Consider the following 19,341-nt stretch of genomic DNA (forward strand, 5'->3'; position numbering starts at 1 on the left):
CTTAAAGACGACCGAGGGAGTGCTATCTTTACTGTGCCTACCTACGTCCCGAAAATAATAGTAATTCATGATAATATCTTATAATTGTACAGATATTATCGTAAAAGGAAAATTGTGATTCTTAGTATTCCATTTCATGAAACATTATCGTAAATAAACAGAAAACAATATTTTTACAGCCGATTACCTCTCGATTACCCACTCAATTATGTATCAATGTGTAAATAAAATATAGAATATATTTCGTTCGTAAATAAATAAATAAACGTACATACCTAATTTATCCGATGAAATGGAAAAAAATCTTAAAATAATCATGTTTATATTAGAAGCCAATTAAATGTAAAAGAAAAAATATTTTCCATATTCTTGTAGCCGTTATTTATTCGATCTGTTCCATATACTCAATCATTTTTCAGAGTGTTATCAGACATCAGTCGTTGGGAATTTTACACAAACAAGTTATAATAAAAAACTGTTACCGCTCTGCAGGCGTCAGGTATGCTGTGGATTAAAAATGTGGATATTATTTTTTCAAAGGAATTCTATTCTGTAGTAAACTATGAAATGATTGAATTATTAGTTACGTATTTAATAAGAGCTTTGTTTATAAAGTAGCAAACTTATATTACAGAATCGCTTAGTATTGCGTTATTGTTATATGTACTTATATTGTTTTGAATTATATTAATAAAATGCATAATACACAATCCGTACTTCTAAGAAAAAACATTTCATACGTTCTATAGAGACCTAGAAATCACACAAGATCATAAATATGTAGACACAAGCTCGCAAAAATGCAAACACAGCACCTAATTAGTTCAAAGTCCCCTACGAAATTCATTCATCATCAAATTCATCGCACCTAAATATTTTTCGCAAAACGGAGACAGAATATTAAACTGCGAGTTTCATTGCAGCATACGCTGAATAAAACACGTTTATCAGACTATAGCGTACTTGTAATGGAAATGCTTTTTTATCTCCATTCATTTTTTTTCCATTTTATCGTCTCGTACTGGCTTTATTACGGGTTCATTCAAGGGAAGGTCCTTTCAGCGTTGAGATAGTTGATAGGTACCTTGGAGAAACTAGAAGTCGAGATTCATCGGTCTAACACCAGTCTCTAGGGAGCTACGTGCTGGCTCTACCCTTCCTTTCGTTGTATAATACGAGCTAGGGCATGCGCTGTGACTAAGGTTAATTAGAAATGTAATCAACTGGTTTTAATGTTTTCTATGTACCTACCGTTTATTTAAATAGGTTGGTTGGTAGACTTATTTATTTTGTTCCATTGTTTACTAGTTTTTTTTGTGGGTGATTCAATAACATACATATTAAATATTTGCTATAACTAATTGAACTTTTGTTTTTCATTCCTTAGAGTTTAAAACAATTAATTACTTTCACGTCAAGGTAGTTTAATTTCAAAGGAAAATAGTGATTTCTAATTTCCCTGTACACAAAGTCACGTAGTTTCCCGGTGTGACATCTTGTCGAAGCATATTAAACTTCCATTAGGAAATCCACGCTCGTGTGACTCTCGGTGCAATTATTATCACAGAAAACTTAATTAACGCGACCTTTATGTGTTATCCGCGCGGATAACAGGTAGCCCGTAAGTTATAGAAGTAATAACTTAGTCGTAAGTCGCTTTAAGCTATTACAAGCTTGAGTACTTTCTGCATTGCAAATTTCTCTTTAACTAGTTTCAAAACATCATTAGTAATCTTATTAAACGGTTAAAGTACTGAAAAGTTTCATTGCAACACTAAATAAAGCCAAATAATTTATTTAGTTCGTTCAATTTGTATTGACCGATACGTCAAGGGATGTCATTCGTTAACTGATTCATTGATGTCATTCAATTACATTAACTATTTAAAATGCTTGACGGTTTAACGAACTTTAACCTCGCACATATTCCAATGGGACTTGTGGTACTAGAACACTCATTTATGTTTCTGGAAGTTGGGTCATGGCCGTAATAAATCAATCGATAACTTTAATCTTTCTAAATATTATTCATAAACATATGAATATATTTAAGTTTGTACAAAACAAATGCTTCATGTTTCATGGTTTAAGTCTCCAAATCCATCGTTCCTCTGTTGAAACATCCACTTTTCAGCGTTCCTGAAAAATAAACAAATAAAATGATTTCATTTTTTTTCGTTTATTAACATCATCTTTAACTAATTACGTAAGGCTAGGTGTTTTTACATTTTAGAAGGGGTCTATTAAAGAATTTTCAATGAAAACTTTGAACATTAAGAGTGCTAGTCCTGGCAAAAGAAAATCGCCTATCGTTGTATAGGAATTCAAAAAAACGAGAAAATGTATTTGTATAAGTCGTATTACATAAATAAATAATTCCCGTCCACGATCGAGGTTTTATACAAAACATGAAACAACCACCCACTTCAATTATTAAATATACCTAGTACAGTCTAATTATTATGCACTGTAATTTAACTCCGTTGCAGTATACAAGCAATCGTTTTAAAAATACAATAATAATTAGTTATCGGGATTTTAACAATATTTTGTAATTTGCTGAAGAGCCAGACTATCCATTAATTACCATACAGTAAATTATAATACGCAAGATAAACAGCGTTAATTATATTGGGAACCGACGAAAATTTGCATTTTTCATTTATATAGTAAGTTAATTACGCCCCAATATACTTTAAAATCCGATTAAAATACCGTATATAAAAAGGTTGAATCTTCTTAACTAGGTTTTTATTTACAGTGCACCCATTTTTTGAGCATTTAAATGATACTATTTATTCAGAATGATGTAGGTAAGTAACATCAAAATTATATTGTGCATGAGAATAACATCCAATTAAAGGTTATATTCCATGCGAATCTCAATATTTGGTTTATAGCCGTTTGAGACAAAATGATTCCACTCCATGCTCTCCAAAATGACGAAGGAATATCGGGTTTATTCCCGGAAACCGTTCGCTCACGGCTCACTATTGTTGAGGGGAATTGACGTTCAATAAAACAGCTATATTGGTTTATTGCTAATTCACGCCTTTCTGTTGATATGAAGTTTCAACAAACATTGCGATGGGTCGATACGCCGCTTGGCAAAATGCCTAAACTTAAAGCTTTTATTTCAATGATGATTGCAGTCGAAATACTTATGTATTAGAGGTTTGATTTTTTTTTAATTTACTGGTGTATCGAAATTATATTATAGTGTAAAATATATTTCAAATCGCATTGTAAACAGTTTTTATATTGGTACGTATTCTCAAGACAATTTTTTTTCAACGTAGCGTATCTGCATTTGTATCGCGTAGTTAAAATAATACACATTCCACACGAGAGTTTCCTAGTTTTGTTAGAAAGCCAGAGGCATACATACATGTCTTCTACAGATAAAACATAATGTTTCATAACCAAGAGATTTTAAATATTATTTAATCGCTGACCCGGCAAGCGTTGTTTGTTATGTAAGTTATTTCAAAACAATTTTGGGGTAAAATAGTTAGCAACATATTTTCACACCGAAAATGTTCCGAATATTCATTGAAAAATTAGCCCAGCTTTTTTGTCGGAGGAGTTTCTTTACTTTATCTTTAACTTTTTTGAGTCTCGTAGAAGATAAATGTTTTTAGTAAAGCTAGTAATGCTTTAGTTTAGCACTGAGACTGAGTACCTACTTAGTTAAAATCGATGTTATTTGGAACTGTAAAACAAGAGTATCAATACGTAATTTTGTAATACGTAGAGATTGAGTTTGATAACATTATGGATTGTACAGAGACAGAAGATATTAATTACAATTATTAATATGTAAATATGAAATTATATTTTGTACGGAACAAAAGTTAATTGGCTGACACAGTGATAACCAACAAATTGCACAGACGCTCAAGCGCTGGTTATAATTAACCTTACTCTCTTTCATATATGAGAATATCACTCATTAAACGGGGTAATAACGAAGAAAGGAATTTTTTAATAAAAAATTAGTATGACGTAAATATATCGCAAAGAAGAAAGCGGACAATTTCATCTAATTATAAAATCTTTTTATAGTAAGGAAATTGTAATATGCATTTTTATTTTTAAACTCAGGTCACACTGATTGAAATTTATTTGTTGAATAAAACTTTGTTTACAGTTTGCAATCAACGGATTGAACGTATAATGCGTGAGCCGCTATTAACCAAATAATTGCAAACAATATATTATCCCTTTGTTAAAGAGGATTTCAGTATGTTTGCTTCTGATTTAACACTAAAGCAATTTTATTTGACACGTGGATTTTGGTTGCGTTTACAATTATCCACTATTGTGTAATTATTTGGTATGTTATTAAATAAAGTCTAATATGTTAATAATTAACCATTAACCTAATGTTGACAAATTGTATCGTTTTATTATTGCACAAAAGTAAAATGGGAAGAACTGTACTTACCTTGAAAACATGTGAAATAAAATGCACTTCTTATTTGTCGCACAATTTTACATTATTTTCTCTTTAATCCGTTTAATTTAGTGAAAATGAAGCTTTTTATCTTCCGTGTAAAGTAAAATGCAAAATAAGTAAATATAAAAGGAAAAAACGTACGAAGTCCATTAAAATAATATGTGAGTTCTTTCCTATAAGACAAATTGCATTCAAACTGGTCCCACAGACTTTTTACTCGTATCTCGTTCACTGTGGCAAAATGCACGAACCACTCGCTTAGTATTTATTTCTTTTCACACGTGAAATTGTTTCACGGAAAATTTCCCTTACATATAGAATGCAGGAAGAGTAATAGGAACATCATTTCCAATGTTGTATCGCTCATGTCGAGAATTGCACTGCATCTATATAACCATTATTTATTCCGTGATGTCACTGGAAAATGTTTCCTATTTTGCGCAGTCTGAAGAATGATGGATACATGTTGTATAGCCTCAAATGTTGCGGAAAATTTTTACACTTCCATCATTATTTTAGCAGTGCATTCTGTTGCAGGGTAACAGCTGGTTTCACAACTTTACTCAACTTATCTTTACTTTGCGCTCGAACAATTACCATATTTTTCAACGAAATGAAGTTAAACGGAACATACGCTTTTTTAATTAAAAAAAAAATAAAAAGCCTTTTATTCAGATCCACATTACAATTATTATAATATGATTCTAATACAAATAAAACTTAAAATCTAATGTAAACGTTAATCTAGTCTCTTATTTGAATTTTGCTTATTTTTTGTAGATCTGTTTGCCAGTCGACAAAGGCCTCCTCCAACCGTTTCCACTCATGTCTTTCTTGGGCCACTCTGTTCCATGTGACACATTTCACATGGAATGGCTTTTTTAATTATGACAATGTTTATATTTCTCTTGTGTATCTTAAAACACGATTTTTGATGATATTTTGAGTTTGCCGCATTGTATATTTACGCGAAGTCCCAGTTGACTGATAGAGGTTTACATAAGCGCCGCGCGGTAGTGCCGATTGTCGCGAGTTGTCGGAAATTCCGCTACTAAAAATCAGGTCGTAGAATCGAATTTATTTTGCATACAATTTAACTAATGGTCGCGGCGTCACTTCGCGCAAAATCTTATCTATTGTTAACGAATACATTATGAAAATTGAATTTTATTCTGCATCGTATTCTACAATTCTTAAACTACAATAACCGAATAATACCCCCTAATACGATTGCCAAATATATAAGTAAAATCAAACTAGTGGTAAAATAGTAGTGACACTAATTTGATGTTATTGCGAGTCGTTCATACAAGTCAGGAATGTATAACTGGGTGTTTATTTGCGCAACAAATTTTTATATTTTTGTTTGTTACAGATTGTCCCCCAGATATATGCATCGAGGAGATCAGAGCCGAGTTGCCGACGGCGCCACTAACGAGTCAGTATTTTATTTTTACATCAACAAACAGAATTTGCGATATAAATGTCTATGTTACGTATTTCACATTTCAATTATCCGCAGTGGTAAAACAAAGCTATTGTATTGGATTGTGTTTATAAAACCGTGATTTAAAAATGTTTTTTAATCCCTCATATTAACACATCGGGATTAATAAAGTATGCAAAATGAATTTAACATCTAACAGTGTGGTTAAAACTCAATTAAAATACACAGAACATTACCATTCGCAGGTCGCAGCGAACCACGTCGCGGTTGCAATAGATTACCCTGCACCATTAATACAATAATCATTCAACATGTAAATTAAATACCTTTTTTTAAGGTCTATAATATAAATAATATTTCCACCTAAAAGTTTGCGGTAACCCACCCTCCTCTTTGTTTTCTCTGTCACACATTACCAGGTGTTTAGTAATGCACTAATGTCTAGTCTACCCACGCAAAGTCTTAACTAATGAATGTCTACTTAATTATCTAGATGCACATCTACGAGGCTTTAATATTACTAATGCTTCGTTCTATTTTTAGTCTTAAATTAACTAGATTGTGTCCTTCCATTTGAAGATTGAATAATAACGAGCTAGTATCTATTAGAATATAATTAAATATAGTAGATAATTGCATTATGTCCGAGCGGCTTGGCTGTATGCGAGCATGTGCGACTTTCTCCAATATATTTTCCATGAGATATTGTAATAACTATGCAGCTCGTCTTATTTAAAGTAACCTTTGACTTTATTTACTTGCCTTTGAATATTTGGGTTCAAATTTAAGCGGTGCCAAATGAAAACCATAATATTGTAATATTTTCATTTCTCATAAGCCCCAGACAGCCGTCTGATGTCTCCCTGAGAAGCCCTCAGATTATTACATTTAAAGCTGCTGTCGGCCCAGACGGGTGTAGATATGAGAGGGTTCTTCCAGTAAATAGCGTAAAGATCTTCGACATTTCCACATATTTATAAATCCAGGAATTTTTCGCATAAAAATAGAAATGTTTTTCCATTTTAAATAGAACCGTTGTACGAGCAACTGTTGTAATAAAGTTAGCAATAGTTTCTTTGTTATTGGATGTGTTACGAACATATTGAGAGCTATAAAGAATGTTTTGAATAGGCTGAAACAAATAGAGTAATCATTCCTGAACAAAGATTGATTGTAAAACACTTTAAAATTTGAATTTTTTGTCATCTTGGTTTTCATTAACACAGCTTTTACTTAGAATAATACATGTGCATTATTCCCATTACTATTGTATTTCTGATAAAGCTATAATATAAAATTATTACCTAAAGACCTTCATAAATAAATTATTATTTGATATCATTTTCGGGCGAATATATAGAAAAATATTTGCTCCAATATTGTTTCTTCATTAATTAGATCATTACCTGGTTACACGGGTGTAATAAGTAATTGTTTAATAAACAGTAATTAATCACATAGTCAGCAAAATAATATATTGTATCATTAAACATACTTAAGATATATTTTCTTTATAAGTTGATTGTTTTAAATAATATTGTTTTTATGTCGATACCAGGTGAAGAGAGCGACACAGGTGACACGGAAGGTCGAATATCGTCAGAGAGCTCGCCTTTACGTCAACGACGTGCCGGCATCCTGAAGGGCGGCAGATTGTGGAAATCTTTGGACAACGATAAAGATAGCAGTGAACAGGTAATTACCACTATTTTATAACTCCTTCCATGCTATTGATGATGATTGTTCCTTTAACTCCTCGAGAAGCATAGGGCCTCAGTAAACTATTTCCAGTCGAGTCGATTCTGGGCTTTTGCTTGTATTGTATTTTCCATGCTATTAGTATATTATGTATTTTTATAAATTATAGTTCTACTAGCTTTCCGCCCGCGGCTTCGCCCGCGTTTTCAAAGAAAAACCCGTTCCCGTAGGATTTCCGGAATAAAACCTATCCTATGTCCTTTCTCGGGTATCAAAATATCTCTATACCAAATTTCATGCAAATTGGTTCAGTAGTTTAGGCGTGATTGAGTAACAGACAGACAGACAGAGTTACTTTCGCATTTATAATATTAGTATGGATTTATCTCTCACAAACGATTGAACAAATCTGTTTTGATGTTAAAATGCCAAGCTACACCTGTAAAGTGGCAGATCGGTTGAATGAAGCGACGTAAGTGGCTAAATTGGTTTAGACGTCGATACGAAGATGCGAGTATAAATTCTGCCCCGCGATTCAATAAAATTCTACCTACATTTTTCTAGCCTCTACATTTTTGTAATGTGCGTATAAAATGTTTTCACATCGACTTCGAATATGCAAGATATAAAACCGCAATACACGTTTTATGGCTGCAATTGTATATTTTATCAAACTTCTCGTTCCTTTGAATAAGAATGAGATATCATATTTCTGTGTACAATAATACAATTGTGGATAGACTCTAAGGCAACTGTGGGATACCGATATTCCGAAGGATATTTTTCGCTTTTGAATTCTGATTCTGTGACTTCAAATCTGTTTCTCAGATGCTAAAGGCAAAATTCTTTCGTATTTTTCATTCGTTCGCATAGAACATTTTTAAATTTTGTATATTTCAAAGGTGTCCTATAAAGCTTCGTTGAACTCACGTTTTAGGTTACTTAAAGTTTCTTTAGATCTCGCATGGATTATACGCGCTATGTCTATAGAACAAGAGTTGACGACCTACTGAGCCGCTCTTATTGTATGCAGGGTATTAAAATTAGCAGATTAGCCTTCTTAACCGCGTTGCGAGTGACCTCTTGCGTACCTAGTCATTATAAAATTATAAAGTAATAAACTATTATTTTATAAGAAAAGAAGTGTATTTACAATGAAAAATGTCATAGCTTAATGAATTAGCTTCAAGCTTGTTAAGTTTTTTTGTGATGATTATTTTATTCATATGAGTTAAAAATAAAAATTTCTAAATATATATTGCGGTTCAAAGATGTTCAAGAAAAAAGCAATATGCTTAAACTAGCTTTCCACCCGCAGCTTCGCCCGCGCAGTCAAAGAAAAACCCGCATAGTTCCCCTTCCCGTGGGATTTCCGGGATAAAACCTATCCTATTTCCCGGGATAAAAAGTAGCCTATGTAATTTCTCGGGTATCAAAATATCTCCATACCAAATTTCATGCAAATTGGTTCAGTAGTTTAGGCGTGATTGAGTAACAGACAGACAGACAGAGTTACTTTCGCATTTAAGTATAATATTAGTATGGATTTAAAAACGCACACATTAACACTATAACTGACGCAGACAGTGTGTGCGTATTTCTAAACTCTGTTTCATTCAAATAGCAAGATGTCGTGCAAATACCAACAAACTTATGTTTATACAAATCTGATTTATAATAAAACAAACGCTTTATATAAATGTAGATATCCTCAAAATATTTGTCTTCTATCTCAAGCCCATCATCGTTAAATTGTATATGTACGTATTGTCATATTTGCTTGTCTCTACAATAAGAAATATTTTATTATTCCGTATACATCGTTACGTGACATAACACACAACATACAGCAAACTCTGATCAAACTTGCTAACAAGTCAAGATAATTTCTGAATATTATGCAATTTCAACGTCATATTTTACATGAACTCAGCTTATTATTATGAAAGGTTTCAAAGGAAACTAACTAGTAAGAGTTAATACGTACTAATTCTACGTATTAAACAAATTTCCCTATAATGTTATTATCTAACTATTGCTACTATACATTTGCGTTACTAAGTTATGCGTAGCACTGAAGTATACACGATACCTACACAATACTTTCAGCATACATATTGTCAATAAAGTTCTTACATTATGCTAAAAAAAAACTATGTTCTCAGAACGATGACCAACGGTCAACAACAGCGAGCGACGAAGACGGCTCCGTCACACCAAGGTCGGTGCGATTTGTGGAACGAGCCAAGGAACAAGAGGAGGAAGACAAACAGAAGACCGCAACGGAACAAACGCAAACAATGGACGAGACGACGCAGAAGGACAACACGACCGCCGCACACCGGTGAGTATTAGCTCACATTGCCAGCTTCGAATTGACCGATATCAAACCAATATATTGTTATTGCTTCCCTCGGAGTCGGGTAAACAGAGACGGCTCAACAACTTAACACGACGGTATTCATAGCTCGATGTCGATATCTCCAATAAACTCAGCGTATTTGGTATCACTAAACCCCAACACTGTTCACGCTCGCTCGCGCAGAAGAAATAGCAAAGTTATGTACATACGTCCCATGTGCCAACTTTATATAAGTTAAGTTGGCAATATTAACTCAATCCGAGTTACAGATTCAACTCTGGAATAATGTTTAAGTCGAAGCGAAGTTCTAGTTCCTTCGCTCTCGCCGGTACGTGTCTACTTTATCGTCCCGTAAAACTTGCATTGCAACTTTAATTGCTTGCTTATAATTGCAAAGTTGCAAACCCAGATAACTGAGCAATATGTTATATACATTATTCATACACATGGGTCCTGACTGAACTGATTTATCAACGCCGCGCTAAAACCGCTGCAGCTATTTTCATGAAATTTAGGCAGTGGGTTAATTTTATGATGCAAGCAAAGATATGACTATAAATAAAATATAATTTAATACTATAAATTATCCGCTAAATATTATATTTTAAAATACAAATACCATGTTATTGTTAAACATAACGTTAGAAAATTATTAATATGTGACTCTAAATTGAATTCGTGGTTTCCCTATAATAGAATATTATTTTAATAATCATATCAGACTAACGGAAATAGTACGCTAAAAATATCTTTTTTAATACAGTACTCGATTACTCGCCTATAAATAGATTGAGTTTGTAATAACAAGGCTTTGGCTAAATCAAGCGACGAATAAGTTTTCTTTCAATATTTTTATCTTCTTTTTTATTTATTTATGAAAAAATAATTCTCATAAAAAAATTAAAATCTATTCTTGGTTTTAAGTTTATTTTTCTACTGCAAAATATTTATATTAAATCTATATTTGTACTATGATAAAAAGATAAAGGCACAGCTAAAGTTTCCCGAATAGTAATTAGTTAGGCTTTGACTTTAATATTACGCGACCGACTCATTGTATGAATCTTGACTCGTATTGAAGTTCTGAATAGATGTGACACTATGTTGATGTTGATATAAAATATATCGGTCTTTATGCACAATAAAACATTCAAAAATATTATTACAAAGAATTGTTACTCGTTTATATTTAAACGGTCGAGGCACTATCCAACAAAAATAATAATTGATGAATGAATTTTTTCCTGAAAACGGAATGAATGTTGAAACAGTTCTTTCAGCGGAAACTTTTCATTTGAGCAATATTGAATCGTGCATGGTCAAGGACAGTAATTGTTCGGGATTTTTCCAATATGTTGTTATTAAACGAGTGTTATGAACATACAACGTATCGGAAATGAGCAGCGTTTAATTGAGTCAACTCCATTGTATTTGCTGTGATTTGCTTGATCGAACTAATTGGCCGCCAGCCGGGGAGAGGTTGCACAGCGTTGTTTCTTTTGTGCTTCAGTGAAATATAGCGGGGGAAATAAATTGTAGTGATTTTTTCCCGTGGCTAGACTGTATAAACATTAACTTGTGTATGTTTACAGTTTCTTCTACAAGTAATTGAGCGTTGTATCTTACTTAGATCTTGCTTTAATTTTGCATTGTTAGTAACTAGGTTCTCTGTGGAGCTATTTACCTTCTCGATTTATGATACTCTTACATCGAATACCTTAAATATTTATAAAAGAGATCATATCGAAACCCAATATATACTAAAATGTACATTTTGTGAAATATGAATTCTTCATCTCCGGAATTGGAGAGACGGTCTCCTTTTGCCCAGAATACTCTGGACGGAAACGTTGAAATATGACCTGCATTCGTAAAGAGATAGGTGACCCTATGGTAGACATGTCATCAAAATTGATGCAACTAGTGTATGGCTAGAACATAGGGAAATATTGACGACTATTTCAGATGCAAACTTTTTAAATTACTAATATAAACCTTTCATGGAACTTGCATTATAATTTCATATAAATATATGTATCTTACATGTGTATCTTTACTTTATCAGCATAAAATGTGATCAATATAATAATATATAATGTATATTCGCATCGGATTAGCCGACGTCAGATCTAGCCGTATCGTCTGGCTCCCACACGGTTTTCAATTTCAGTTCTAGAAAATTCTAAGCTGGATAAACTGATGTTACAAGGTCATTGTCATCGTTTAAACTCTTATATGCAGTAGCTGTTTATTCTTAATACTTTATTAGATATATTACGCTCAGTGTATCCAGTTTTAATTGCTAGGTTTAATATAATTGTAAATACATATTATGTTAGTTCCCTTTCATAGCTCTACATTGTTTTTGATAATATTAATATTTATAAAACCCTTAATTAAAATTATCCAAGTTTGTGCCATCTGCCTGATAAGCCATAAATTACACATTATAAAGCAAAGCATTCGAAAAAATCAAGGAAGCGAAAATTCAAAGAAGCCACCAGCAACATATCTGATATAAACTTTTCTGATAAAAACATGGGGTCAATAGTAGCGCATAAATTATGAATTCTTAGCGCAGAGCACTAATTGTTTACTTGGTCCCATTCTTATTCGTAACGAAGTGCGATATTTTACAAAGACGTCGCGCCGTCTCGCACACGCTACCGAACTTTTAATGAACCACTAGCTGTGTGCCGCGGTTTTACCCGCATCTCCCCTCCTGATGGTCTTAGCGTGATGATATGATATAGCGGCCTACAGCCTTCCTCGATAAATGGGCTATCTTACACCGTACATGACCACGACCTGTAGTACTTGAGATTAGCACGTTAACCCCTTGACCACCGAGCTGCCCGATCGGGCCACGACATAATAGGTTTTCTATTGTGTCTGTGATGCTGGCTGAGGCATTAAAACAAACAAACTATTTAGCTTTATAATATTAGTATAGATTGTCCGAACTAAGATGGGGTTTGGTTGCAGATTGGAAACGCCCTTGATACTCACGTTAAACGCGCCAAAGAGTAATTCGGCGGTCCAACAGCTGTTTAACAGCAACCGGCCGCCGCCGCCGGCCATTGAGCCGCAATTAATCACCTCGGAAACTTTACGGTAAGTACACTTTTGTGCAATTGCCCTCGGTAACTCGAGGACGAAAGTGGCTAACGTTGCGCGCTCGTTCGTTATAATTAGCAATGGCAGTGCGGTTTCATAGATCCTTTTGTTAAAGTATATTTCTTCGAAGTTATAAGTAACTCGATTACTTATAACTTTTGAAGGATTTGGTTTGCATTTAAATCAATAGATAGTTAATCTGCTTATGAAAAAAATATGAATATTTCAACTTTTATGTTACATTAGTAAAAAACGTGTCGGAAAATATCATGATTAAATCGCAACATGCATGTTGATAATGACTTAAAAGCCCATAGGTAGTTTGTAACCTTATCCCCGTTTATGAAGGCCGATTAAAAATATGATTTTGAATGAAATGAAAAGTCATTATTTAATTTAAAACCCGTTTTCAACACTATGTGTGTATAGTATAATAGTAAAATGAGAAAAGAGTCATAATTTATTTTTTAACCCGTTTCGACACTTTAGGTGTGTGTACACAATAATAATTATTTCATTATTTTTTTATTTTTATTAATTGAATAAAAATGATTATACTAGTGCATGGGACGCCGGAGTCAGGCCAAAAAGCGAAGAAACAGCCGTGCGGAGGGTCGCTGAACGGAACGCTCTGAGGTGTTCCCTACTTCGGAGCGAAGCAAGGAAGAAACAACAACCAAAGGTACATTTTATAAATAATAACCTAGTGCAATGTAATTTAAATCATTGTTGAAGTGAAACTTCTTTATCGGGGTTGGAAAAAAATTGAGTGTAATATTTTTTCGTTACGCGTGACATTTTTCCGTTACGCGCCATCTTTTTCTTATCCCTACCACGCGTGATTCGACGTATTTCTGTAAAGTTGCATATAGTAAATTATTTTTTGAAAAATAAGGTCATAAAGAAGTTTCACTTCTTACGTGTGTACACTAGTACACGCACACATTTTTTTATTTTATTAATATCCTGTGTCGTTTAAATACTTTAATTATATTCATACGATAATAATGTAATATAAAAAGCCACGTCTATAGGTAAGAAAAGTTAATCAGACGCTATTTAATAAAGATCCATGTATTAAAAACATATTATATTCTAAAATACAAACCCGGAAATATGATGCAATGTATCTTACCTTAACCCTTAACCTTCAGCGAAACAGTTATAAAGTTTTGATATACTGCACAAATACAGTTTAGTTTTCATTTCCAATATGAACCTCAAACATTATTTGCACATTTAACGAACACCGCCTTCCATAAGTAACAGATAGCTTTTATTCCATTTTTGCATCCATTAGAAGTCGATTCTATTGGCGTACTTTGTTAATTTTATTTATTCGACTTGTTCTGCCCTCTTATTGTTTGTTTATTTTCTTTTCATTAGCGTTTGACCGACTAATGGATTTTAAATAGAAAACAGTGAACTTTATTAATTTACCGATTGTTACTGAAACGGGAACTTGGAAGAGCATACTATGCTCTTCCAAGTTCCCGTTAATGCTAATTATTAGCAAAATTTAGTTTAGGTAATTGCCGAGGAACAAACACATATTCCTGAGATGTACATTTTGAATTGAATTTGTTAAATTAATCTTACTTAAATATCTACTAAATATTATTGAAACAAATATATTCGCACATGTTTCTTGTCCGAGTTAAATTTGTAACAGCGATGTCTGGGTCAAACTAAAATGCATTTTAATGCATGAATTTATTTAAGTGTAAAGGTCAGCTCGACGGCGCCGTCTGTCTATTTCTGTCAAAGTTATTATATCGTAAATTAGGAAACTAAACTAGATACCTACTGCTTACCGATTTGCTAATTTCCCATTTCTATTTAATTTCGTCAGCAATACGTTTGTCAATTTTGAATTATTCCGGCATCGAGAAATTGCAATATTACTGTAATTATATAAGATTTAAAATGTAGGTAGATGCATGTTAATAAACGATGCACGACAAATTAATATAATATCGCAGTTATGTTTACAAAATAAAGTTCCACGTTTGTGAATGAAGTTTACAGCTGTTGGCAACAGAAGGCTTTGATATTCAGATGCTCCACAGCGACCTTCAGCGTCATTCCGTTAATTGGATGAGCACATGAAAGCAAGTCTATGTCATATTTATTATTAAGTTTTGTTCTTAACAAACACACTACAAAGGACTTATGCAATCGTATCGCAATATTAATTTAACTTACTCGTAATTAAGTCTTTCAGACATAAATATTTAACAAAATGGAATCCGTCTTTGCGAAGTACAACAAAGAAAATTAATTATTTTACAACATTACTAAAAGTTTATGGTTTCGAGTATTTCTTTTATAACCTTCCTAATGGACTGATATTAAATTTCGACTAAGTCGAAATACGCGTTTCATTTCTAATTTTACATTTATTGACTTTAAGGAAATCTTTCTTAATATTCAGGAGTCCGTAGCCCGTAGGGCGATATAATGAAATCTGTTTAGAATAAAATCTGTTGTACAAAGTTATATTAGGAAATTCATAATTCATTACAAGTAGATAAGAATTTTCTTTTATATATTAAAAATAATATGTACCCGGGAGACACACATATTTCCTGAAAATTGTTCAACAATACTCCCGAATGAAACGCCATTACATAGTAATATAACTACGGTTATCGCGTGCATACACGCTCTACTTTATAAAGGCTTAAGCGGCTTAGTTTTAAAATCCTATTGACTGCAATTAAAATGTAGAAAGGTCAAATGTTTGGACTTAATCTCAAACACCCTAAACAAACTTCGAAAGCATTGACGTTCGTTATTAGTTTCAGCCTTAAAGTTTGACGCGATGAAAATCTACTCAGATTAACCATTACCGACTTTAATATATTCTCCGACTAAATAAAGGTTTTAACCCCTTTAGTTTCTGTGGTGTGTGTTATAACCATAACACAACATATAGCTTTTAAATTATAATTGATTAACCTCACATATAATATTAATAATGATTATTATTACATTAACATGCCATATAGTGTCTAGGAAGAAAATTATTTTTTATTACGTCGCAAAGTTTTACAGAATAATTATAAATATTGCTCTACGGAGCTGCAAAAGAACTACGTATTCGAGAGTATTTAAAGTCAAACTTTAGCTGCCGGTATAAAGTACTACAACTTACTTTTTAAGTCCTATTGTTACATCTGAAATTCAAACCTGTATCACTGGAAAATAATATAAAAATTCTTTTTATAAGTTATTCACATTTGTGCGTATTTTCGCTGCTTTTGAATCACGTAAAATGGATATTATTATAATATACAAAATGAGCATTACATTACCAAATTGTATTGAGCAAAGAGAGCTCAGTATCGGATTTATACTCTTGTAAGTTTTCATCAGAAATATGTGACATTTTCTCGCTTGAAATTGTTCCATTGCGAGTAAATTTATTTTCCGACAGAAATCGAGAGTGAAAGGTGCGACCGGTAACTGTGAATAAGCGGATTATTCTCCCAATAATTGCTACATAAACTGATCTCAATAAAACGCGTAGGCGTTTGTTTGTCAACATTTTTTCTTTCTTTTTTGTTTTATTTACAATTGTAAATCCTTTTTTACACTTTAACGGCACTTGATTGTTCTTCGTTTGTATTTAATCAACCGCCCAACCAAAAACCTCACAATAAAAACAGTTACATTCCATTTGTTATTTCTTTTTTATTTGAATTGTATTTAACGCCATGAAACTTTTTATTTAAAAATGTTCATTGTTTTATTTTATTTTAAACATCCGCTGTTATTTACAAGGTTTATGGTGTTTTTACTTTTAATTCAGTCAATTATACCTTAAACACATTAAAAAAAAACATTATTGACTTCTATTGCTGAAATAAGTAGATATTAATTTAAATGAAACCATTGTATCGTATGCATACTCTTTGTCAATGAATAAAATGAAAGGTATCTTGTCGTAACTTCGTAAGAAAGTGCATCCTTGAGTCTCGGAAATATGTTATCGAGTCTTCTATTCGAGTTTTCTCTGTGCAGGAAATCAATATTGATAGCTCTACAATGCGATTTCTAAACATTTTCCATGTTCAAACGAAAATCGTTCCTAACATACGATCTTTTAGATTATATACTAAAGGCAGTATAAGCGCTAGCTAGCATTTGTGTTGAAACACATTTCACGTTTTATTCTACAGTACAATATGATTAATATTCAGAAAGTGAGCAAATGTATTATAGTATAAAGTTTCTTCAAGGAATATATCAGAAAAATAAACGGTTAGTTTCTTTTTTATCAAGTGGGATTTGTGTTTGTTTATAAAAGAATAAATTTTATGGATGACACATCTACAAATACGAAAACCAAACATATTCCACGGAATAAATTTCCATGTTTCTCGACGAATACATGTTTTAACATTGTTCGTGTTCTCGAAATTAAGGTCAGCATTTTTCCATGAAATATCACAACTAGTTACATGTAAAAGAATAAAATAAGAGAGTATTTTTCTTTCTAAATAACACAAGTCGCCTCAAGGCGTTGAAGACGATAGCGGTTTATTCAATTTACAGAAAATATTCCAGCATTCTACAAGGGCAACTTTGCTCACTATTTTAAATTACCATTCCTTAGGGACTTGAGAAATTTCACTTAAATGAAAAGGGTGAACGTGGTCTAACGAGCTACATACGTAATACCTGGCAGCGATGCATGTAAAGGGAACAATTAAAGCTGCCTTGTTAACTTTGTATTCTGTGTTTTTGCCTTTTCACTCGAAACTATGATAGTATTGTTATTTTTGGATTAACTTTACATAACTAGTGTTATGGGACACTTTTAAACGTGAAAAAACTCCGATAAAACATTTGCGAGCTGAAGAGCTGAAAACAATCGGTTGGATGATCTCGCTATAGAGCAAACGTTCATTTTCGAATATTTAATGCAATTGAGACGACGCAGGTGGGGAACGAAAAAAAAAATTCCACCACAAACAATAGTTTGGAGCTCCATTTTTCAGTCATATTTATTGAAATTCTTTAAAAGCTTTCCCCAGAATTTTCATCTTTATTTTTATGAACACAATAAATGTTGATCTCAAAATCCCTTGACGTTTTTACTCGTGGCTAAATATTATTTTTAAGATTCAAGCTTGTGTAGAATTGATAAAAATTGCATCCAACTTTTTGAAAAATGAAATCCTCTGTTTATTAATGTAACTACTAAAATCGTGCAATAAACCGCGTTGAATTTTTAACCACTGTTGAAATATATAGGCGTGCGATCCTACAAGCAAATGCTTTTAACTCTATAAAATACCAATGAAAATACAGTTACTTTAACGCAAAAATAACAGTTTGAAACGCGAAAATGGTTTTAATATTAAAAAAATATATATTTGCAATATAAAATATCAAACTTGTTAAGAAACAATTATGCAATATGTCCCCTATTAAAAGTTTTATAAGTTGCTCTTCTAGCTACACGAGGTACTTCAAGTTTGATCAGAAAAGTTTAACGTTTTTTATTTTTTAAAACCACGCGTACACGTGCCGGTAAAGAAAGAATGTTAAAGGTTTTTGCACAGGAATTACAAGTTTCTTTCAGCGCTTCGAAACCTTTCAAATTAAATGCACCTGATAGATTATTAATTTTTTAACCAAACACAATGGCCCTGTTTTCTATTAAAAATTCCTATTATTTTCCTGTTCTATTCTAAATAATATTTTCAGTTATTTTGATAAAACAACACGTCACTAGCTAATCGACAATGCATTCTAAAGACGAGAATGAAGAGCAGTGGTTTTCCAACTGGTATTTGTTAAGGAATTACCAGCTTATTTGTAGTAAGAAATCTACAAATTCACTAGAAAGGATATTTAATTATCAATGTGGCCCAAAACTTCTTAGGTCTAATTCACACGAGAGCTTTTTTAACGTCCGTTAAAAAAGCGTCCAAATAGAACAAATGCATTCCCAAGTATATGTTCACACGTCAGCGCTTTTAAAGCGCGACGCTTTTTTATCGCGCAGTGTTGTATTTTCAACGCTCGGCGTTGGGCGTTAAATAAAATAGACCATAGGAAACTTCTTACTATTATTCAGACGAGCGCTAAAAAAGCGCCTTACCTCAGAGTAACAGCCAATCGTTGTACACCTACAGGTGGTATCGCCAAATCTTGAAGTTTTATTTGAGGCCCCACTATTTCCAACAATTCGTCAAAAGTTGTTATAGACATTCGAAAATAATTAAAAAAAATTCCGGGGTATTG

General features: G+C 32.6%; 1 protein-coding gene across 1 annotated transcript in view; it reads left to right on the forward strand.

Annotated features, from left to right (window-relative positions):
- Positions 1-19,341, forward strand: part of LOC149911248 (uncharacterized) — a 99,276-nt gene that overhangs the window by 58,043 nt on the left and 21,892 nt on the right. Inside the window, exons 3-7 of the mRNA XM_090113645.1 lie at positions 5,835-5,897; positions 7,465-7,601; positions 9,770-9,948; positions 12,952-13,080; positions 13,645-13,765. Coding sequence (XP_089969771.1) covers positions 5,835-5,897; positions 7,465-7,601; positions 9,770-9,948; positions 12,952-13,080; positions 13,645-13,765 — 629 coding nt within the window. The remainder of the gene's footprint in view (positions 1-5,834; positions 5,898-7,464; positions 7,602-9,769; positions 9,949-12,951; positions 13,081-13,644; positions 13,766-19,341) is intronic.

Source organism: Colias eurytheme, chromosome 1 (assembly GCF_061535395.1).
Source record: "Colias eurytheme isolate Ceu_HAF_F1 chromosome 1, ilColEury1 Martin Lab GWU primary, whole genome shotgun sequence".
Classification (NCBI taxonomy): Eukaryota; Metazoa; Arthropoda; class Insecta; order Lepidoptera; family Pieridae; genus Colias; species Colias eurytheme.